Here is a 22,687-nt window from a genome sequence, read left to right on the forward strand (position 1 = left end):
CGGGGAATCCGCAATCGCAACTAGCACCTGACGACCCGCTGCCGGTCGTCGTCCACCTCAAGTCTGGCCAGAAACTCTGCGACATCCACGCCATCATCATCTGCACGGGATACCACATCACCCTCCCGTTTCTGCCCGACTATCACGAGGACGAAACACCACCAGCACAAGCCAGCGACACAGTCTTGGTGACGGACGGCACGCAGGTCCACAACCTGCACAAGGATATTTTCTACATCCCTGATCCGACGCCCGCATTCGTCGGCGTCCCCTTTTACACCGCAACATTCACGCTCTTCGAATTCCAGGCCATTGTCGTCGCCGCCGTCTTCTCCGGGAACGCCAACCTCCCCGAACAGAGCGAGCAGAGAGCAGAATACAAGGCCAAAGTCGCAGCAAAAGGAGTCGGCAGAGTCTTCCATTCGCTGCATAATCAGGAGGAAGCGTATGTCAAGGACCTGCTAGAATGGATCAACCGCGATGGCGCGGCCCATGGCAGGGCCCCGATCGAAGGCCACACGCCGGCGTGGCTGGAGGCGAAAGAGGAGCATCGAGAGCGGGTGAAGACCCTTTTTGGAGTGCCTGGGGAGAAGAAAGATTCGAGCGATGTCATTGCCGCTCCGTTGTTGCGAGTGTGCAGTTGACCGTAAACATATTAATAGCTCGTCGAATATAGTTCTATATATAGTTCTATCAGCAGTTATCGCCCCACTAGTTAGAGTTGAGCTTCTTACAGTCTGATATGAAATTCTCCGTACAGCCAAGATGACCGGGTCTCCATATGGACGAAATTCTCCGACATTGAACTTGCCGGCTGGAACTCGTCAGATGTCAGTCAGCTAGTAGCTAGCCAGGTAGCTGCTATCTAGCTCTGATGAGAACATTCCACGGGATTAGACTCTCCACGCCAAGGAAGGGACCAGACCGGCCCACTGTCCCAGAATCTGCACGGTGCATCTGCGCCTGCAAAGGTGGAAACCCTCGACGGTGAGTTGTCCGGCCAACGTAGATCATTCATCAAGCTGATTGATTGATAACGCGAGCAGAGCAGATCATGCCCCGACAAGACAAGCAACAAGAATCATCGACGCTTCCATGCTGTCAGACCCTGTTTTCTCCCGCAGCGACACGACACCATATCCAGATATCCGGAGCAGCCGGCGGCCACGTCGGCCATCCTCATCTCATCGGTAGCGATCTCGACTGCATCAGGTGGCTATGTCGTGGGACGGGGGTTGCTCTCGTCAGACGGCGTACAGTGCAGCAGGCCAGATTAGATGAACTCGACAGCGGGAGGAATGTAAGCGCGCATTGGCATGATTGGCTGGTGACACTATTAGCTATCAAGCTATGCAACAAGGGACTCTGCAGGTGAGTGCTGGATTCAAGCAATGGTTATTGTATTTTATTCATTGACAATAAAACAGGTTGACTGATTGACTCCTGTCTACACTCGATATGATCCGAAATGGTGGGTGGCATTGGACAGACCTGCAAGTAGCTTCCTTGGGTAAAGCACCTTAGTCATGCTGAGCTGTGCAAGGCTGCACAGCATGACCAAAAAAAGATCACAATGGGAAGATATCAACTTGTCTGATCAGGTTTCATGGCTGTCTGTGATCGACTGGATGGATTACTCTCGACGTGCCATTCCAACAGCTGCACTGCACTGCGCTGCACTCCACCACCTCGATCGGCACCTGCCTGCAACTGCAACCTCAAGCCAGATTTTCCTGCTCCTCGCACTCCATGATTTTTCAAATCGAATCGAACGCGCGCGTAACATTACACGAGATGGCAGTACCAGTACCACACTTGAATCTCGTCGGGTCTCTCTGCTTTCCTCTGGGGAATGCCTCCCTTTCTACCATCCTCCCCAGCGTCCCATTCGCCGGTGGAATGTCCGTGGTACTCACTCCTGCTCTCGAGGGCCAGACCCGTCGCGGTCGTACGACATGCGCCAATTGCAGGATGGGGAGGATGCTGTTCTCTGTGCGAGCGTTGTTGGGAATGATGGCTGCCGGAGCATATCGCAGTTGCCAGCTGTCCAGCAGCAGCTATACTGGCCATGACACGACTGCTTTATCCTGAGGGATTAAGTTATTAAGTTGAATAACCCCACCTCAGATCTAATCATGTATGTACAAGATCTTTTGTGAAAGATACCAGACTCGTATGACGTCGTGTCTCCTGTCAGTTTGATCGCCAGTAGATACTACCTCGTCAATTTTCCTGATACAACAAGCACAACAAGCAAATCACACAAGTCTGGCCTCAACATGGGGGTGCCAAAGACAGAAACTATAGTAAGGACGTCCGCCAAGGAGAGCGAGAACGTCGAAGTCGAAGTCGAAGAAGGGGTCATCATCCGGAAGGACCTGCAGAAGCCGCGCTTCGTGAGCTATCTGTGGGACACGTTCGACAAGCCGCCGGAGGAGCGCAGGCTGCTTTGCAAACTGGACGCGGCGATTCTCTCTTTTTCTTGTATAGGTGTGTCCCCGTCTCCTCCTGAACAAGACTCGATGGAGGGCTATTTGCTAATACGACTTCAAACAAAAGGATACTTCGTCAAGGCTTTGGACCAGGTCAATGTCAACAGTGCGTTTGTTTCGGGGATGTACGTGCTGATTACGAACTGAAATTGTCCTTGGGAAGCATCGCTAATGGCTTTTTGCAGGAAAGAGGATCTCGGTTTGTATCAAAACCAGCTGAACTACATACAGGCCGCCTGGGCGATTGGCTACATGCTCGGGCAGCTTCCCAGCAATATAATTCTGACGCGCACGCGACCGCGATACTGGCTTCCTAGTCTGGAGGTAAGTCCGCATAATATTATAACTTTGGAGATGAGAAGGTGCAGCACGCTAAGTTGTGCTCTAGGTTATCTGGGCCATTCTGACACTAGCACTGTCGAAATGCAATTCCCCGTACCAGTTCTACGTCATTCGATTTTTCGTTGGTAGGCTGCTCTATCAAATAAATACCTATGTACGACGTAAAGACTGACAGCGAAAAAGGCCTCGCAGAAAGCGGCTACTACCCTGGAATCCAATATATAGTCGGCTCATGGTACCGCCGTGACGAGCTAGGCAAGAGATCCTGCATCGTCCAAATCTGCAGCTCCATCGGATCGATGGTGTCGGGATACCTGATGGCAGGGGTGTATCACCTGGGCGGTGTGGGTGGGTATAAGGGATGGCAGTGGTATGTATCATATAATTGAATCGAACTATCACTCTGAATCCGACGGATGGAGTATTCTGACAGAGCAGGACAGGCTCTTCTTAGTAGACGGGCTCATCTCCCTGCCCATGGCGCTCAGCGGATATTTTATTGTCCCTGACGTGCCTGAAATTACGAAATCGTGGTATTTGACTGAGAAGGTGGGTGCATAGCACATAGTCGGGCTGTTTCAGAAACATCAGATCTATATATATATGATTCGCGGATTTTGGATTTTGGGCTTGCTAACTGCCAAACTAGGAAATCGCCCTCGCTCGGCGACGAATGGAACTCGAAGGGCGAAAGCCTCGCGCTAAATACACCAAGGAGAAGATCAAGCGGATCTTGTCCTCCTGGCACGTCTATCTTGTGGGCCTTCTCTATTTGTAAGAACCGAGTGAAAACTTCGTGAAGGTGATCAGATTGCTGATCCGACACTACTTTCTTAGAGCCTTCAGCAACGGCTCATCGGGGGGCCAGCCTGTATTCCAGCAGTATGTCTGTCGTCTGTCTTGATGTCGTAGAGAATTCGGATTATTGATGCAGCTACTACAGGTTCCTTCGACACTCCACCCACCCGAAGTACTCGGTCGAGCAGATCAACAGCTATCCGACGGCGAGCTCGGCTGTGCAGATTGTGATGATTATTGTTTATGCCTGTAACAAGAACTCACTTATTTAGAGAGAGAGGGCTGCTGCTGACTATTTTCCTTCTCAGGGCTGTCTGATACGGTCCTCCGCGGGCGTCGGTGGCCACCTCTTGTTTTTGGCGGTGTAAGTCCGACCTTTTTATATGAGAGAGAGAGAGAAACTTACAGAGTATTCTAGACAATCAACGTCATCTGCTACGTCTCGCTCGCCATCTGGAAGATTCCCACCTGGTGGAAATGGACCTGCTTCATTACTCTTGGAGCAGGACATGCAGTTGGTGGGCTGTTCATGGCGTAAGACACGCAGACACACATCTTATGTATATATCGGCAAATTCTAACAAAGGCAACCAGCTGGGCAAACGAAATCTGCGAAGACGACAGCGAAGAACGCGCCATCACCCTCGCTGCCATGCACGAGGTCGCCTACATCGTCCAGATCTGGCTCCCGCTCATCGTCTGGCAGCAGGTGGACGCGCCGCGCTACCACAAAGGGTACATCACTGCGTCGGTGATGTCGGTGACAATGATCGTGATGTGTTTGGTCGTGCGGGTATTGCATAATCGAGAACTGGCGAGGAAGAGGATTCAGCAGGTAGTCGTCGGAGAACAGGGAGAAGGACAGGGGCAGGAAGAGGCACAGGGAAGCGAAGGCCGCGAGTTACACCAGACTCAGACTCAGAATCAGGAAAAGCAAAAGGAGGAGAAGGAGACGAAGCACACGCAACCGAAACCGATAGACTCGCAGCTCAACCTGATAAAGACCAAGACTTTGTCTTCGCCCTCTGCAACCACGTCAGCGCGAGACAGAGATGCACACAGAGACATTGTCCCACGTACACCCACATCGGCCGAGACAGAGGCAGAAACGGAAATAGAGATAGAAGAGGTTCGCCCATCGAAGATTTGTTAGTTATGAGCTATGTGTTGAGTCGAGTCGAGATGACATGAGATGCGATGAATTCAGCCAGGAAACCAACGGACGGAGCGGAACATAAATATGCATGTGTGAGAAGGAGAGAAGAACCGAAACCGATCGATCAATCGATTGATCTACTTGTCAGTCAGCCAGTTAATACCAATATCCACGAACAGAACAGAACAGTAAAGTATAATAGTTAGTTGTTAGAAAGAAAGAAAGAAAGGGAATATACAATATCTATCTAGTAACCATAAATCATCTCATATATATCATAGACTAGACGAGCCGAGCGAGTCGTTTAGTAGTAGCAGTAGTAGTAGTAGTAGTAGTAAATAAGGATATGATATGATATGAATGAACGTTGATTCAATTGTATTCCATGCATTATGAAGAAATAAGAAAATAAAAATTAAAATTAAAAAAAATAAAAAATAAAAAAATAAAAAAAATAAGGGATAAAAACAAATAGTGAACTTTGCAAAGCACCTGTTCTATTAACCAAACCAGTATAGTATATTATGCACCAGAAGAAGCAGAGAAGCAAAGAAGCAAAGCAAAGCAAAGCAAATGTGTCTCGTGAGAAATGAAACAAAAAGGAGTAAATAGGCAGTCAAATAAATACATTGACCCGACGAAGCAGAAGAGAAATGAAATGGAAATGAAATTAATCAGATTAATCGTTTGTTCGTATCTTTTTTTTCGTTTGTGTTTCATTCCTTGCTTGCTTACTTGCGCCTTCTCGCGGAATAGAAGAACCCTGGTCTATATATAAATTAATTGACTTAATGAATGGTACAGCAGGCCTATCTATCTATCTACTTACGTGACTAGTTATATATCTATCTATCTATTTTTACGAACCAGAACCGGGGTATACATGGAATGGATAGATAGATAGATGAACATCTAGATGGATTAGATTAGATTAGATGAAACAAACGACTGACGGACGTGTGTGTGTCTATCTCTTCTCTCTCTATCTCTCTATCTCTATCTATCTATTAGTGGAGCAATTGATGGATTCGATCTATCGATTATATCTATCTATATATCAAGGCGTGTACGGACGTATGCATTGGGTATGGACCTGGGTATTGATATGGACAGATCAACACGACAAAAATAGAACAGGTAGACAGACAGGTAGGCAGACACAGGAAAAATCAATACAATATTTCCATGAAAGAAAGACAAGACGCGAAAAGGACAAAAACAAAAACAAAACCAAAAACTAGAGGGGGATTTTTTTTCTTTTTATCTGTACCAACAAGACAGATAGAAAGTTCCATCATCAAAAGGTTGAGTTTGATCGAGTTGAAAAGAAAACTTGACTTGAGCGTAAACTATGTACTGTATGTACGTGCATGGTCATCAAATATTGCGATTCACACACAGTATCGTCGTACGACTCGTATCGGCGTCTATGCAGTATGTACTGTACGTACGTACGTAAGATATGTACGACCTTTTTATTCCACCAGCAACGCGGGAATTTGACAACTGTGTTGCTGATGGGCAAGCCAATCCTCAAGGTGTTCGGACGAACGCTTTGACAGATGCACTTGAGTTTCTGCAGTCAGCTCGTCGACGTCGAATACAGCGTCCCCGTCACACGGCCGTCCTCACTCAGCAGCCGCACAGGCCGTTCGGGTTCCTGCTTGACGGGCGCGGGGGTCGCGGGCATCTGCTCTCGCGGACTATTACTATTCCTGTTATTGTCACTATCCCTTGCCGGAGATCTTGCCCGGACCATGCTCCGACCGATCCGGAAGACCGTCTGCGGAGGCGGGTTGTGTCGAGCATCGCCGCGTTTGCGGCCTCGGTGGAAGTGGAATGGTTGTGTTGGGGTTGCTGTGCTGTGGGTGCTGCGATTGCTGGGGAGGCAGATCGGTTCTGGTTCCATGGTCGATGAGGAGTTGCTCAGAGCGCTGGAGATGGTGCGTGGGATGTGATACCCAGCTTTGCCTAGGGGGACGCTCAGGCCGTGGACGATCTGGACGGTTAGAATCGACGGCAGACAGAGCTACAGGCGAAGGGCAACTTACTATACTGCAGATGACAAGGAACCAAACCACCACGTTGGTAGTATCTGCCACCTTCTGCGCGTCCTCCCGCGGCTTCCCATCGACCAGCACCTCTTCCAACAGGAACTGCCGACTGACAGACAGGTAGAAGATGGCGCCCACTCCAATCGGCCCAAAAAACCCGACGAACGCCGCCTGGTACACATGCTCGATCTGGTGGATGTACTTGTGCATTGCCATGACTATGGGCAACCGGCGCAAGATCAGGATTAGAATCCCCAGAACGACCAGCCGATAGATGGGGACGATGTCGTTTTGCGCGAACGACGTCCACGGGCACACGGCGCCAAACCACATGAAAATGGCCAGGTTGAGAAGCATGTCGACAGTCGGCTGGAGCGAGTCATCCATCGTTTCCAGACGAAACCAGTCACTGAGTCGTCAGTATCGACACACTTGAGCTGGAGCTGCAGCACTTACTCCTGGGTAAACACGTTGCCGGCAACAAAACAAGCCAAAAGATCGTCGGTCCCAATCAGACCACATGTGCCCATGATAAATAACTACAAGATTAGCGAGGTCGTTCTTTAGTCTGACTGAAGACAGGGTGAAGACACTTACCCCAAGTGAGATGGCAAACACCAGGAAACTCTCCCGATCGACGTATTTCTTCTCCTCCGCCCAGTGCAGCAATTTCATCGACAGCCAGCCAACGACGATTCCATATGCGACGCTCAGGAGAATCTCATAGCACCACGTCTCGTAAAACCACATCGCGATGGCCTTGCCAGCCCCCCCACTAAACCCTTGGCCACCATTATGCGTGTATTTCAGGAGATACAGCGCAATAAAAAGGAACGGATAGCCGAGACCGTCATTGGCACCCGATTCAGCCACGATAATCCGCTGCAACGGACGCGGGACATTCTTGTCTGCAAACTTGCCCTTGACAATCGAGTTCGACAGCACTGGATCCGTCGGAGTCACACACGCCCCGACGGCAAGGGCCTGCAGGAACGAGATGTTGGGCACGAGTCCCCAGATGAGCAGGCTGCTACACAGCCACATGGCCGTCATTCCCGGTCCGAGGAGAAAAGCAAGGCTCTTCCACTCCGTTTGCAGATACCGGCCGGGGAGCTGCACGCCAGCCAGAACCAGTTGGACGCCCAGGACCAGGCGGGTGAAGTACATGGTAATGGCCTCCAGATTGACCGGCGAGTGCAGGGCGTAGTCCAGCGGCCGGATGAAGTTGGCCGCATGGGGGGAGAAGGCAATGCCAGCCAGCATTGATATCACTGTAACAGAGCACAGTCAGCACTATACTTAGGATAGAGGTGGGATGACGCACATGCTTCAGACAGATAGAACCTCTCCTTGAAGAGGTACGACACCAGCCCGAAGAGGGTGATAAACCCTCCCAGGGTGGCACACACAATGTTGAAGTCGCTGGTCTGGAGGGTTGGCATGTCGGAGTTTTTTGATTCTTGACTTGGCAAGCAGCAGACGCGATGCGATGCGATGCAATGTACCGCGGATAACTAACTACCAGACACAACTCAAATAACCTCCAATTCCAGCCAGTGTTATTCAACTATAGTTTGGATGCTGACCGTGAAGAGGAAGGACACCCGTCCAGCAATCATCGGAGACGGAGACAGACCTGCCCGGGAGGCCACTTTGAAGACGTGCTGTGATCTGTCTGAAGAGACAGACAGAACTGTAGACTTCAATTTCTTCCCCGCACCTCAGTGGTCCGGGGCGATTGATTGAATTGCTGCGATTGGAGCTGCCAGATAAGCCAGATGAGGACGGATGTAGGTGACTAAAGGACCGCCTGCGACGGGAGGATGATGCGGAGAGAGAGCGACGATGAGGTCGAAGAGAAGAAGAGGTTCGAAGGTTCAGTCAAACGGTGGAAGCTTTTCGAATGGAGCTCAGCGGAGTCGGACTAAATAGTTAAGCTTTTAACCTAAGATAATGAATAATAATACTATCGATGGAGTCATCGATTGATCGACTGGTTGGACCGATCAATCGTTTTTGTCGGGTTCGAATTCCGGACTGACTAAAGTTCCCCGCCGGATGATGCGGTCAGGGACACCGACCCAGAAAAAGAGCTTCCATTCGATAAGGTATGCTTACTGTCGTTATGATTATTAATATGACTAAGTAGTGTCAATTAAGATAATACAATACAATAGGAACCTCCATACAAACTGGATTGGACCAGACTCCATTCCTGTGTCTATATTCTGTAATCTTGCATCTCACACCGCATCAATCCCTCGTGCCATGAATTATCTATTTATGGTGTGTTGCTACACATCCTACATGTCCATCAACCCAACGCCGTCCCTGACCCATGTCCCAGAGATAAAAGAATAAAAAGAGAAAGACAGAAAAGACACAATTCCCATGTCGAATCCATCACAGGACCATGTCATCTCTCCATGAATCAGATAGCTGGGGAATGACACGGATCGTCTGATCACACATCATCGTCGGCTACCACTTCATCAGGGATATCCTCATCGGCCGGAAGAGCGGTGGCACTCTCTTCAGCGGCACTCTCTTCAACCCCCTTCATGGCCCCCTTGACGGCCAGTTTGTCGGCTGCCTCATTCCCCGGGTTGCGATTATGTCCCTTGACCCATTCGAACAGAGTTTTGACTTTGAGCAGGTTGCGCTCTTCGATCTTGACCAGGATCGACTCGATCAAGTCTTTGTTCTCGACCGGCTTGCCGTCCGCCGTCAACCATTTATTGCGGCGCCACTTGACACACCAGACCGTGACACAATCAATGGCATACCGACTGTCGGTGTAAATGGTGACGTCGCGGTGTCGCGGGGCAATGTCCAGAGCCCGAAGAATTGCGGTCAGTTCAGCCCGCTGGTTCGTCTGGCGATTGCCCTTGAGAGGTTCGGAGACATTCCTGCTGGGAGAGAAAAAAAAGGAGTGTCAATAGGGAGTATCACGGACAGGATCATCTCGACGGCCTACCTCTTATCTCCCGGTCCAAAGTAGACCCCTACCCCAGCACGCGCAGTCGACGAGCCGTTGCGTAGTGAACTCCCGTCTGTATAGATCCGTAGCATGCCCGGTGAGCTAGTCGGCATGGTCTTGGTTGCCGCTTTCTGCTCTTTCGTCTTGTACACTATCTTGCCCGTGGATGGGTCTAGGAGGACATTCGGATCGAAACCATCTTCCGCACCGGGCGGGAGAGGACCCGTGCCTGCTGGCAGCTCGACGCCATTTTCGTCGCGAGGGTTTTCCACCGTCATACCAGGGACCGCTGGAACTGAGCCGGGCTCTTGCCCCTGTCGTACGAATTCTTCCGCTTCAGCTCTGGTCGAAAATTTCTTGTATCGGGGACGAGTAAAGCCTCTGATCTGTTCCTGAGCCTTCGCCCAGTCAGAGTAGACCCCTGGTACCCGTCCGCGTTGTACAGCGTAGAAGCGTGTCGGCTCCGATTCGGACGAAGTGGCTCCCTGAGGAGAGGATACCTTCTGGCCCGTAAGAAATGAATTTGCCTCTTCGACCGTATGGAAAGATTGGACTGAGTAAAAGCGCAGACTTCTGTCAGCATTCGAGAAAATACCCTTGACAAACAAGCAGCAAACAAGCGGCAAACTTACAGACAGCGCCTTTGTATCCGGTGACCTGCGCCAGGCAATCATTCCAGTTGTAATATACCCCGGGCCGGAAACCGACTTTTACAGCGTAGCATTTGGTCACTGGGCTTCTCTTCCGCTTTGTCCCTGCGCTGGCAACGGATCCCGTTGTTTGTGAGGGCGAACCGCTGGGTGGCCCAGGGCTTGGAGAGGGGGTTGTCGTGACGTTATTCATGGTGTCTGAGGACCGGAAGAAGTCGTTAGAGAAGGTTGAGAACAACAAGAAGCTTCTCTCATTCACCGCTCGATATGAAATTGCCGTCCGTGCCGTCCTCGTGGAGCGTTCCGCTGATATCACTGCGGATAGGAAGCTGGGTGTCCCGCTCCGCCAGAAGGAGCAGAGCTTCCAACCCGGCAGCAAGGACGGAGCCGATGCCGTGGTGGCGGTGAGGTAGGAATCTCACGAGTCTTGATTCAAAGTAATTCCGTGTCCGGAATTGAGCGCGGGATGAGAGAGGAGGGGGTGCGCAGGGATCAATATTTGGGTGATGTGCCGCAGGTTGCTTGGGGAGGGTGAGGGAGGGTTGCTTTACAGCTACTTGATTGGAGCGAGGCACGCGGATCTCCCAGGATGAAAAGAGGGGAGGAGAGAGGGGTTGCAACTTGCAACTTGCAACAATTGCCGGAGAAACAGCAGTAGAGCTGTACTCAAGTATAGATGGTTGAGCAGGATACAAGGCAAAAGAAAGAGCAGAGAGGATTGGTTCCAATCTCTCGAGCAATGTACGAACGGCAATGAGCAGTGTTTGGTTCATTTGGATGAAGGCGGCGGAGAGGCAAGCTTGTTACCGGGCGGTACACCGTTCTGTCACTTCCTCCGCCCAACACACGTAATATTACTATGTCGATACCAAATCCAAAACCAGAGCGTCTACCATGAAGATATCGGTTGTAATGAAAAAAACTTTTATATTTTGGTCTTCCATCGAACAGCACCATACATACATACATACGTAGGCACATACATACACTTTTTTTTCTTTCGTTGGAGACAAACTTGAAGTAAGTACGGCCGTCGTCCGTTCGTCACACACAGACCAGGGCTCAAGAAGGAAGAGCACCTCATCTTGTTGATGAGGAGTCGGTTCCTTCAGTCCACGCTCGGAAAGTCACAGTAAAAAGGGTTTGGAAAGAAAGAGCAAAAGAAGGCCATGCCCCATCGCCATACCCCTACCCATAAGAACCTCCCTCCAAATCCGCCTAGCTCACCACAAATAGCTCCATTCCGCTCCGCCCTAAACCTAACCATGTCGTCGTAGAGATATACCATCCCCTGCCCTCTTCTCTCCTCTTCCCTTCTGGATTTGAAACTGCCGTCTATGAAATAATGCACACGCACATCACAACATCCGACTGGATCCACGTTAAGCATCAAGAACTTCTGATGAATCCGCATCAGGAGAAATGAAAGAACAACGGAAAAGATACGAGCATGCAAGGGAGAAAGACGGGGTATATTCCAGGCCCAGACACACCCAGAGCCAGATGTGAGTCCCTGAAAAGCATTAAAAAGAAAGACAACATCATGACGAAAATGAAGAAACATGCACGGAAGGTTCTTCAGGCGAAAAGAGAGAGAGAGAAGGGAAAAAAGATAAAAAAAATAAAAAAGATGCCCCTCCCGTGTTGACAGCAGATCAAAGGGACGAGTACAAAATGCTCCTTTGATCGAAACGGAATGGTGACCTTGCCAGGTCGTGTCCGTGCGTCAACGTCCCCCCCTTGACAGTATCAAGAGGTGATAAATGTAAAGTCGTAACCATATGGACTAGATCAGGCGTCGTTAAAAGGAAAAGGAGAGAGGAAAAGGGGGGAAAAAAGGTAAAAAAAAAGATTCCGCCTTATGTACACTCGCCTGCAGCCAGCCGGAAGATACTCCAAATCGGTTGTCGCACTTGAGAAAGATTAAATAATATTTAGGTCGCGAACTATATGTGTGAAATCGTAACATGATCGGCACCGGTGGTAGGCACATCTGACGATGTGTGTGTGGAACAAGACCCGGTGATACAGACACGCTTGATGTCGCGGTGGTGCTGAAACGTGATTTGTGAAAAGCGCTTAAGGGGTAGAGATACGTTGGTAGAACAAAAGATACGCGACTTTGTTGTCACGAGTTCCGTATCTTCCAATGGGGGTCCTTCTTCCGGGGGAGGTCCCCGAGGGAGCCGGAGAGGAGACTCCATTCGACAGGGATTTCTTGCTTGAATGGCCACCCGAGCCAGTTCCATTCACTTGGCTCCATCCGTTCTCACTATCGGCCTGATCATCGTCCAGGTCGAACTGCTCGTAGATATTGCTGTTCGGATTCCTGTCGCGCTTGTGCTGTTCCAGAGCCGCGGCAAGGACTTTGGGATCCTCCTCACTACCCGCTTCAGCAACGTCCTCACTGCGGACACGACGGATGACGGTATCATCCATACGGATCCATTCGCGGCCATCCTGCCGTCTGACATCCACCGTATAGTGACCGCCACTGGCATTCTTTCCATGGTGGTAAATGACCCCAATGAGACGGTACTTGGGGAGACCACCGTGGATGGCCATCGTGTTGCGTTTGTGAGGGGGAAACACTTCCCGAGGAATCTCCAATTCCAAAGGATATCCAATCTTTTTCCAGATCTTTTGTGTACCCTTGGTGACGCTGTCATACTGGAAGCGCTTGAGATGCAAGATGAGAACCGGGGGCAACGTCTCAATGAAGACTTGCTTGGTCGCGGTCACCTTGGGGCCTCGGGCTGAATTGAAGTCGCCATGGATGGTCTCTGGCTTCGTCAAGCCTTTCAGCGCATCAATGATATTACTAACTTCGGGTGCCCCAATGTCGAGTTGCAGGGGTTGGTAGGGCTCCAAGGTAACCGAATTTTTGTTGCCAGGGACTCTGAACTCGGAGCGGATCTTCCCACCGAAAATCCTTGTGATGGGAGATTCTAGTGCAATGTGGCCTGAAGACCGTGTAATAGCGGGTTTCTGCTTATGACCAACTTCCAGCCAGCCATCGGCCGAGGGAGCGTCACCAGAAACGGTCGTGCCAGTCTCTGTCGGAGTGGACACGCCGGACCCTGCTGATGCGCCGCTTCGCATGGCGCGAGTGCATTCCTCGTGCAGCTCCTCCAAAAGGAACCCTAGAAATTCCTGGGCGTCTTGTTGATGGCCACGCTAAATCATTGTCAGCAAACAAACGCGGAGCGGTTCAGATTGAAGGAAACATACCCGCATGTCTCTAAACCTGGGCAACTGCCGGATTACCTGGTAGACGAACTCGGGGATGAACGAGTCGCCATACTCTTCCAGCTCGGTGTGCTTCAGCCTCAATCGCAATTGCTCCTCTGATCGCGCAGCATCGATCACTCGGAACTCTCTCAGGAACATGATCCTATATGCCATTATTAGACATGTACACATGATTGACAAACTTTTGTGCCCATCTGCTTACATGGCATCGATCAAAGGAAGGTTGCTTTTGAAACTGTGGGCTGCTCGGCGGCCCACGTGATCGAGGAATTGATAGAAAGGCACGCAGAAAGCCAGAATTTGAAGCACCTGTGTTGGCTTGGTCAGTGATACAGACCAGACACATGTGTTGCGACACAACTTACAGAGTTCATGTAGCACATGTTCCCCGTATTGACCAGGCCCCTTGGCTCCAGGAAGGCGATCTTCTCACCATACTGGTCGACATCGGGACCAAGGCTATTCAAGACATCAACGAGGGACTCGCTTCGAGGAACTGACAGGCCGCCGGCTTCAGCAGAGGCGCCTGCAACCTGGCTGGCACCACGAGGCTGCGATTTGGATCGAACCAGATCGGCCCAGGACTTGGGAGCTGCACGAGGAGGGGAGGGGGGCTTCTCCGCTGGTGCTGCGGTCGACTCAGCCGGCTCTCCTTTCACAGTCTCCATCACGGAATTGTCAGTGGCAACCACGGAATCTGACGTCGCAGAAGACGTCTGCGCTGGTGTCTCCTTGGACGGTGGCCGCGGAGTGCTGGGAGATTCGGGGACAATGGGGACCACTGGAACCAGCGGCACTGCTGGTTTTGATGTCTTTGCCTGCGGTTGAGCCTGGTTCTGAGGTCGCGCGGTAGCTTGTGTGGGAGCGGCGGAGGATGGGGTAGTAGGATGGGTCGAGTCCGTCTCGGATGGGGCTTGAGATTGAGAGGTGATGGGAGTTTGAGGTTCCGATGGCACCGGAGCCGGGGCGTCCGCAGGCTTGTTTTCTTGTATCTGTTCGGGAGTCAAACTGTCCTTCCGTTGCGTCTCCTTGGCAGGAAGTTCGACTGAAACCTCGGAAATTTGTAATAAACGACCAGTACGACGCCTGTGAGGAGCACGAGTCGGAAAGGGTTCCTCCGGTACAGAAAGCCAAGGGAGCTGAGCAGAACCTCGTCAGCACGGAGGAAACTTTCCTGTTGCCTTTTACTGCAGAAGGCATGTTGACTTACCGGTGCGCGAAATGGCATTCGCCATGTCGGGACGGGCTTGGGGGCCTCGGCGGGAGCGGGAGAGGAAACGGCGGGGTGGGCCGCCTGATTCACTGGCAAAGCGGATGACGATGGCTTTTCTGGTGCTTCAGGATGATTCGAGGTCGGTCCTGGCGGCGGAGACATGGTGGACTGGAGGGGGGTCGACGCGGCCGAACGCGCTTGAGGAGGGAGTGTAGGAGGCGGAACATGAGCCGGCGCCATGACCGGCTGGGAGTGCGGGTAGGAAGAGACAATCAATGGAGCATACGGCGGCTGATACGGGCGTGGGGGAGGAGGACCAGGAGGTGGCGCTGCGCCGGGCGGAGGAGGGGGGTGCATCTGCGGATAGGAATACCAGGGCGGCGGGTACTGCTGGGCGGCGTAGGCAGGGGGAATATGGCCGTTGACGGGGGGCGGGTGATATCCCATGTACGCGGGAGGCGATCGCATGTTGGGGGGCGCAGTCGAGTAGTGCATCTCATGCTGCCGGCGCGGAGGAGGCATGGGCGGCTGCCCATGGGGCATTGCGGGCAGATGATGGTTCATCATGTCCAGGCACGTTGGGCGGATTGCCTCGCCTCAATGGGAGCCATGCGAAAGAATTACTAAGGAAGCATCCAAGAGTCTATGATCTCCGGGCCTGGCCTAGGTAGCCATGCTGCGTGCAAGGTCACACGAGGCTCGAGAACGGGTTCTATCGGGGGACGAGGGCTCCAAGTCGCGACCAAATGCTGGAGGGCTGAAAAAGGAAGCGTCAGCTTTTTTCGAGGGGACTTTTTCTGCAGGGCTGGGAAGGCACTCGGTTCAGAACCAGCACTTACCGGACCGGGGCCAGGAAGGGCGGAAGGAAGGCCTGAGGAGACAAGAAGCCTCAAGCCGCAGAAAGCAAGTAATATGAAGGAATGTGGTGGGTGGAGGAGGAGGGAGAGAAGGCTGGTGAAGGGTGACTGACTGCCGAGAAAACGAGGTCGAAGTTGGATGATGTTTTTGGCGCGCGCGGCACGTGCCTGAGGCTCCATCAGGATTCACGCCGCTTGCAGTCACCACAGCAAAACTCATGGATCATGAATAAGGCAATTACTATTGTCTTCTCTGACTGATATCTGAATACTATCTGAATAAATATAACTACTGCATACGTAGAAAAGGTGTAATGAAAATGAAGTATTTCTAGTCATAGTGTCTTCAGTTGTGAGGCTAACTGATTTTAATCAGTCGATAAATTGCAATTTCCTATGCTTCCTCAATAAATTCTTCATTTATTTCCATCCAAGAAACAAGGAATAAAAGATTACTGTTATCTTTTCTGGTTCGAGGAGAGGCGGGTGGTTTCTGGGTGCCAAGACATGAGATGGGATGACATAACGCAAGCTACGGGTCGCCCAGTCGGATCGTCGAGGGGCAATCCTGGCAACTCTTGAGCGTCGAAGCCAGCCTGAGGGTGAGAGGCCTTGGGAGACTCACCCCTCCTCCGTCTTCTCTTGACTGGGGTGTCCCATCTGAAGGCTTCATGCCCTCAGAAGTGCACGGATGCTTCTTCCCCTTGATGAACTCGTTCCACGCTTCTTCCAGTCACTTCAGCTAGCTTCTTCCCCTGTCGTCAGGAGGCGTCAGCGGGTGCTCTCCCCACGCTTCTTCATCTCGATCCGACTGCCAGCGCTGTCAGGCAGGTTTCAATCATCAAGGAGGATCGAGAGATATGTCGTCCATTGCGGGGCAGGGTCTCGGTTCTTCCAAGACAGCCAACACCTCGAATCTGTCCTCATCGCCAGCGTCCTTCCAGGCTGCCCCCGCACCAGTCGAGGGTGGTTCCCAACGACGCCCAGGAGGCTCCGGAAGCTTTGGCGCAGGTTCGACATCGAGGCAGGTTTCGTCTCCGAGGAATAACCAGGCTCGCAAGAATCAACACAAGCGGCATCGGCGCCCTGCGTTGGCGAATGAGGATGTCTATACCGAGTCTGTAAGTGGCACAGCACCCTTGCCTACGGTATCACTCGACCTGTGGAGTGAGTGATAAGAGGGCGGCACAATTTTAATTGCGACAAACCAGGTCGTCATGAGGTCGACAACGAGCCGCAAAGGACAGACGTCCATTACCCATCTGATGAATTTCTCGCTACCTCCTCGTCCACAGTATCAGCCACCACCACACCGCAGCAGCCGGCGCAATCCGACTTGGGGGTTAGGTTCCGGATACCATGCCGTAGACAAGGCGCGATACGTGCATGCCAACTACCGATTCATTGTCAATCCGAAGAATAGCTACCATGCGCAAGCGGCCAACGCCGATGTGTATCTGGACTGGAATTCCGTCCTCCAGGTCCTGGCGTCGGCACAGACCCAAGCGACCAGCTGTCCCATCTGTTTATCTATGCCGGTCGCGCCTCGAATGGCAAAGTGCGGCCATATCTTCTGTTTCTCTTGCCTGATCCGCTATATGCATTCCACGGACGAGGAGAATCCGGTCCCGGAGAAAAAGCCCCGCTGGAAGAAATGCCCGATCTGTTGGGACACCATCTATATCTCTGACGCACGGCCCGTCCGGTGGTTCACCGGCCAAGAGGGCGAGCTTCCCGTCGAAGGTGGTGATGTGGTGTTGCGGCTGGTGAAACGACAGCCCGGCAGCACGCTGGCACTCCCTCGTGACGGGGCGGAAGAGCTAGGACCGGATGAAGACATTCCATGGTATCACATGGCGGAAGTGGCAGATTATGCTCGAATTATGAAGGGCGGTGAAGATTACATGTTGGCTCAGTACGATGCCGAGATCGAGGATCTCAAACGGCAGGAACAAGAGGATGAACTTCTGTTTGGTGACGATACTACGTGGACGCAAAAGGCCATTAGCAGCATCAATGAGGCCAAGGAGAAGATTCGGGGGATTGGGAATCCACCGGATATCGTGCGGGCAGAAAAGAAGCCGCCTCGCGATCCCATCCACTTCGAGCCACCCCCGGAAGGTGTGCCTGACATGTATGTGTACCAGCATTCTGTCAAGGCAGGCCAGACTTCATCGACCGAATCAATTGCGGCCAGCTCAACGACGGACCAGTCGACAGAGGGGCTTTCCAGTGCCATGGCCGATTTGAAGGTGGACACCAACTCTGAAGCGGAGTCCAGACGGAAGGGCAAGAGCGCCGTTGCTGGCCCGGGGCCGTCGGATCGACCGCGGGACAACACGAGCTCACAGGACCAGCCGTATTACTTCTACCAAGCGTTGCCGCACTACTACCTCTCTCCCCTTGACATTCGCATCCTGAAGGCGGCTTTTGGAGATTACTCGCTATTCCCGGCCACAATTCTCCCCCGAGTGGAGCATATCTCTACCGGACACGTCGTGGATGACGAGCTGCGGAAACGAGCCAAATATCTGAGCCATCTGCCCTATGGCTGCGAGGTCAACTTCTTAGAATGCGACTGGACCGATCTTGTCTGCCCGGAAATTCTGGAACGCTTTCGCCCGGAAACTGAGAAAAGGAGGCGACGCAATCGCGAGAAGGCCGCCAGGGAAGAGAAGGAGCGGATCCGGGCGGAGAAGGAGGAAGAAGAGAAACGCTGGGCGGCTGCTCGTCGCCGGCGACCCAGTTACGGTACCGGAGAGCGGCCGTTCTCCGACGACGACTTCGTGCCCTTGTCCGCTGCGGCAGCAGACTCTATCGTTGTAGATACGGGTGCTCCGGCGACGTCGCCTCCATCGCCTTCCCGCCTGCAGTCGCGCTTCGGAGCCCTCGCGTCGCCTTCGACCAGCCCGCCAGGCCCTCGTACGGTGTGGGGCACCGCCGCAGTCCCTCCCAGCTCGCCACCTCCTCCATCGACAGGACCAGTCAACGATGGCTGGCGTCAGGGCTGGGAGGAAGAGCTGCTGGGGCAGCAAGAGGCCGAATTGCTTGCGCAGACCATGGGAGAAGGGTCTGCCCCTCCGAGCGGCCGCAAGAAGAAGACCAAGAAGATTACGCTGATGTCGACCAATATCCAGCGGGGTGCATGAGACGTTCCACAAGGAGACTGTTGCTTCAGGTGTACGGTGTTGTGTGCGGTGTGGTTACGGTGTCTGGGAGCTTCAGGTGTTTTCGGGAGCATGGATTGGGTACATTTGGTATATTGACTATTGCATATTCTTCTGCTTAACGTGTATATACCGGTGTGTCTGTTCGACGATATTCTAGAGAAATTTTTCACCGCTCGAGTCTCGGCCGATAACAGAGGCATCTGAGCGTTGATAGACTCATTACTTGAATAATATTGGTTTTTTTTATTTCAATATCCAGACCAATGTCACCTTACATCAAGAGTGGATCAAGAGGGGTAGTAAGAACGCAATCAACAGGCTTATTATTCCGATCCAGGAACATATCGCGGAGGCCTCGGGCTCCATGGCTTATTACATGTTTGTCAGGTTTGCCTTCAGGGACGGAAGCCAAGCCTACCCCGGGAACCGCCAGGCTAGCTACCACGGACCAACCAGCTGGCGGATCTACGGATACAAAAAATAAGATACCCGAAAAATAATCTAATCAACAATAACACTCTCCCTTTCTCCCTCCCAATCGGCTCATCTCGGGCAGGCATTACGCCAACGACATGACGGTGACACGATCCCAGACGGGGAAGACCCCGAAGTGAGTAGTTAACTATAAATTCTGCAATCTCCCCCAGTGACAACAAAACAGTTGCTGCTGGTAAAGCCACGTTTCTCCAGCATTTTACTGATCGAGTCAAAATTGCAATAGAAAAATAGAGCGTCCTGATTTCGTCGAGACGCCTGGCCGACGTGTCACTCGCAGTCGTGCTTCAAACACCCCCGATCCAATGGCGGACGCGTCCGATTCATCTCTCAGCAAAGAGCTGAGAAGCTCGCCGAGGAAGCGCAAGCCCACCAAGGCCAAGGAGGAAGATGCGTCGCAGGATGGGGACAGTGAGTCCAAGACGAATGGAAACGTCAATGGCACTGAGAAAAAGCCGCGCATCATCGACGGATGGGAAGAGGGCAAGGACCCCAAGATCGACTACAGCGGCCACTTCGAGTTCGGCGGCTCCTGGGGCGTGCTGTCCATGATGATCGGATTTCCCCTGCTCATGTACTACATGTGGATCGGGGCGACATACTACGACGGCAAGTTCCCGGTCCCATCCGAGGGTCAGACCTTGTCTGAGTTCTTCGCACATCTGGGACACCTGGTGTACGAAGGGGCGTATCCGTCGCTCAAGGCATGGACCATGTACTGGGTGTTTTTCGTGTTCGAGGCGCTTTGCTACATGTTCCTCCCGGGCATCACCATCATGGGCCGCCCGCTTCCCCATCTGGGCGGCAAGCAGCTGCCCTACTACTGCTCGGCCGTGTGGTCGTTCTACACGACTTTGGCGGTGGCGTTGGCTCTGCACTTCAGTGGCCTGTTCAAGCTGTACACAATCATCGACGAGTTTGGTCCCTTGATGAGCGTGGCCATTCTCTCTGGTTTCCTGGTGTCGTTTATCGCCTACTTCTCGGCCCTGGCTCGGGGCGCGCAGCACCGCATGACGGGCTATCATATTTATGACTTCTTCATGGGCGCGGAGCTGAATCCGCGCATGTTCGGCATCCTGGATTTCAAGATGTTCTTTGAGGTCCGGCTGCCCTGGTACATCCTCCTGCTGGTCACGATGGGTGCTGCGGCGAGACAGTACGAGCAGTATGGGTACGTGTCTGGGGAGATGGGCTTTCTCTTGCTGGCGCACTTTCTGTATGCCAATGCCTGCTCGAAGGGTGAAGAGTGTATTGTCTCGACGTGGTGAGTAGACGCGTATCGACATGTGGTGGTTTCTTCTAACTTGGATAGGGACATGTACTATGAAAAGTGGGGATTCATGCTCATCTTCTGGAATCTGGCCGGCGTGCCACTGAGTTACTGCCACTGCACCATCTACCTCGCCAATCACGACCCTGCCACCTACCGCTGGAACCGATACGTCCTGGTATTGCTGTACATTGCGTATCTCTTCGTTTACTGGGTGTGGGACACGACCAACAGCCAGAAGAACCGCTTCCGTCAGCAGGAGCGGGGGACGTTGGTTGTCCGGAATACGTTCCCTCAGCTGCCATGGCAGACGCTGAAGAACCCGGAGGTGATCCGGACGCCGGATGGGGGGACTATTCTGGTTTCGGGGTGGTGTAAGTTGCCTCCAATGATGCATTATAGATGTATCGATGGCTGATATTTTTTTTCAGACGGCAAAGCTCGCAAGATCCACTACACATGCGACCTCTACTTCGCGTTGAACTGGGGCCTCATCACCGGCTTCAAAAGCCCGTTCCCGTGGTTCTACCCGGTGTTTTTCGCCTGCATGATCACGCACCGTGCCGCGCGGGATATCCAACGCTGCCGGATCAAGTACGGGGAGGCATGGGCCGAGTACGAGCGAAGGGTTCCCTATCTGTTTATTCCGGTGAGTGGAGTCGCCAGTTTTTTTGAACGTGGTGTGTACTGACTCGTTGTAGTACGTGTTTTAGGAACGTGCCGGCCGTCCACCCTCTCAGGATCTGAAACTTCGGATCCAATTCTCTGGATGCTGCTCATCCACTTTTTCCCCTTCCTGATCTAGCTTGATGCTTTGTCTTTTCATGTGTATACTTGCCGAACGACCTTGACGTTTACCTTGACGTTTACCTTGCTTTGTCATTTCTACTCTAATCCTTCCTTCCGTCGAGGAGAGGAGAGGAGAGGAGACGACAGGACAGGACAGTATTATTAATATATGCTATGCCACGTGACCTATGCTATGTGACTATTCACCATAATTGATTGACCTGTTTATTCCTTTTTTTGTTCTTTGTTTGTCTGTCTGTTTGTTGCCAAACACATCAACTTGTCAAGTTAATTTAATATGATATACCCTTTTTTTTCCTGTCTGTCGGGTACTGAAAAGAAAAGAAAGGAAAGGAAAACATAATGCAAATGCAATGAAATGAAATGAAATTGGATTAGCAGCAGCATCAGCATCAGCATTAGCATCAGATGAAATCAATAAGCTAAAAAAAAAAGATAAATGATACGATAAGAAAACTGCATAACTGTACTCCATACGGAGTACTTACGAGCTAATCCGCTGCATTCTCATTCTCATTTTCATTTCCATCTCCTTATTATAATATAATGTAATATAAAAAATAGGGGTATTAATCAGATAATCTAATCAGATAATCTAATCGAATCGAATTGAATAATCAATCACCTACTACGGAGTAGGTAGGTAGATGTAGATCGTTCATTCATTCATCATTCATTGGTTAATTAATTGGTGTGTCAACCCCAAAGCCCAAGGCCAGCTAGCTAGATATATTATAGCTATAGCTATACTATAGCACGTAAGGTATGTACTAGATAGAGCTGAGCTGTATTCGATACCCGGTCTATATATTTTTTTTGTCTTTTCTTTTTCTTTCGGCTCCTTTTTTTTGTGGCTTGGGTAATGTATGTACATACTGTATATTACATACCTAGGGAGGGGTTGGTTGTGATAATTGGTTACCTGGGATGTACTGTACTTAGTATCCAGTCAGTTAATCAGTCAGTCAGTCAATCAATCAATCAGTGATGGCGATTAATACAATACATTAATTAATAGCTTTTTTTTGTCGATGGAAGTAAGAGGATAACTGAAATTTCGACTAGAATTAGGGTAGAGCTCCTACTATTTAATAGAACATGGGAAAATATAGTGATGAGTAGAAGAGACCAGGAAGATGAAGGGGGGG

At 51.5% G+C, this 22,687-nt stretch overlaps 10 protein-coding genes across 10 annotated transcripts; 5 read left to right on the forward strand and 5 right to left on the reverse strand.

Annotated features, from left to right (window-relative positions):
• Positions 1-461: 461 nt before the first annotated feature.
• Positions 462-802, reverse strand: VTN77DRAFT_3335 (uncharacterized protein; the record flags this gene model as incomplete). The annotated part of the gene is made up of 2 exons (XM_069419272.1): positions 462-678; positions 735-802. 2 exons carry the CDS (start codon positions 800-802, stop codon positions 462-464), a joined length of 285 nt encoding a protein of 94 aa, XP_069278604.1.
• Positions 803-1,054: 252 nt separating this feature from the next.
• VTN77DRAFT_3336 (uncharacterized protein) lies at positions 1,055-1,440 on the forward strand (the record flags this gene model as incomplete). The annotated part of the gene is made up of 2 exons (XM_069419273.1): positions 1,055-1,371; positions 1,428-1,440. The coding sequence occupies 2 exons, from the start codon at positions 1,055-1,057 to the stop codon at positions 1,438-1,440; spliced, it is 330 nt and encodes a 109-aa protein (XP_069278605.1).
• Positions 1,441-1,526: 86 nt separating this feature from the next.
• VTN77DRAFT_3337 (uncharacterized protein) lies at positions 1,527-2,072 on the forward strand (the record flags this gene model as incomplete). Its single annotated transcript, XM_069419274.1, has 1 exon — positions 1,527-2,072. The coding sequence occupies one exon, from the start codon at positions 1,527-1,529 to the stop codon at positions 2,070-2,072; it is 546 nt and encodes a 181-aa protein (XP_069278606.1).
• Positions 2,073-2,279: 207 nt separating this feature from the next.
• On the forward strand, positions 2,280-4,785 carry VTN77DRAFT_3338 (uncharacterized protein; the record flags this gene model as incomplete). The annotated part of the gene is made up of 12 exons (XM_069419275.1): positions 2,280-2,490; positions 2,560-2,617; positions 2,678-2,816; positions 2,881-2,959; positions 3,018-3,204; positions 3,278-3,383; positions 3,484-3,608; positions 3,672-3,716; positions 3,778-3,881; positions 3,941-3,996; positions 4,051-4,166; positions 4,227-4,785. 12 exons carry the CDS (start codon positions 2,280-2,282, stop codon positions 4,783-4,785), a joined length of 1,785 nt encoding a protein of 594 aa, XP_069278607.1.
• Positions 4,786-6,370: 1,585 nt separating this feature from the next.
• VTN77DRAFT_3339 (uncharacterized protein) lies at positions 6,371-8,284 on the reverse strand (the record flags this gene model as incomplete). Its single annotated transcript, XM_069419276.1, has 5 exons — positions 6,371-6,787; positions 6,840-7,251; positions 7,299-7,381; positions 7,440-8,113; positions 8,167-8,284. 5 exons carry the CDS (start codon positions 8,282-8,284, stop codon positions 6,371-6,373), a joined length of 1,704 nt encoding a protein of 567 aa, XP_069278608.1.
• A 1,022-nt stretch (positions 8,285-9,306) lies between these two features.
• Positions 9,307-10,665, reverse strand: VTN77DRAFT_3340 (uncharacterized protein; the record flags this gene model as incomplete). Its single annotated transcript, XM_069419278.1, has 3 exons — positions 9,307-9,754; positions 9,820-10,375; positions 10,455-10,665. 3 exons carry the CDS (start codon positions 10,663-10,665, stop codon positions 9,307-9,309), a joined length of 1,215 nt encoding a protein of 404 aa, XP_069278609.1.
• A 915-nt stretch (positions 10,666-11,580) lies between these two features.
• Positions 11,581-12,036, reverse strand: VTN77DRAFT_3341 (uncharacterized protein; the record flags this gene model as incomplete). The annotated part of the gene is made up of 1 exon (XM_069419279.1): positions 11,581-12,036. The coding sequence occupies one exon, from the start codon at positions 12,034-12,036 to the stop codon at positions 11,581-11,583; it is 456 nt and encodes a 151-aa protein (XP_069278610.1).
• A 515-nt stretch (positions 12,037-12,551) lies between these two features.
• On the reverse strand, positions 12,552-15,480 carry VTN77DRAFT_3342 (uncharacterized protein; the record flags this gene model as incomplete). The annotated part of the gene is made up of 5 exons (XM_069419280.1): positions 12,552-13,649; positions 13,704-13,866; positions 13,927-14,033; positions 14,090-14,863; positions 14,935-15,480. 5 exons carry the CDS (start codon positions 15,478-15,480, stop codon positions 12,552-12,554), a joined length of 2,688 nt encoding a protein of 895 aa, XP_069278611.1.
• Positions 15,481-16,654: 1,174 nt separating this feature from the next.
• Positions 16,655-18,943, forward strand: VTN77DRAFT_3343 (uncharacterized protein; the record flags this gene model as incomplete). Its single annotated transcript, XM_069419281.1, has 2 exons — positions 16,655-16,915; positions 17,006-18,943. 2 exons carry the CDS (start codon positions 16,655-16,657, stop codon positions 18,941-18,943), a joined length of 2,199 nt encoding a protein of 732 aa, XP_069278612.1.
• Positions 18,944-19,536: 593 nt separating this feature from the next.
• Positions 19,537-21,442, forward strand: VTN77DRAFT_3344 (uncharacterized protein; the record flags this gene model as incomplete). The annotated part of the gene is made up of 5 exons (XM_069419282.1): positions 19,537-19,574; positions 19,686-20,723; positions 20,772-21,103; positions 21,161-21,378; positions 21,431-21,442. The coding sequence occupies 5 exons, from the start codon at positions 19,537-19,539 to the stop codon at positions 21,440-21,442; spliced, it is 1,638 nt and encodes a 545-aa protein (XP_069278613.1).
• Between the last annotated feature and the right edge of the window lie 1,245 nt (positions 21,443-22,687).

This window comes from Rasamsonia byssochlamydoides (assembly GCF_041956645.1).
Source record: "Rasamsonia byssochlamydoides strain NRRL 3658 unplaced genomic scaffold VTN77scaffold_23, whole genome shotgun sequence".
In the NCBI taxonomy this organism is placed as follows: Eukaryota; Fungi; Ascomycota; class Eurotiomycetes; order Eurotiales; family Trichocomaceae; genus Rasamsonia; species Rasamsonia byssochlamydoides.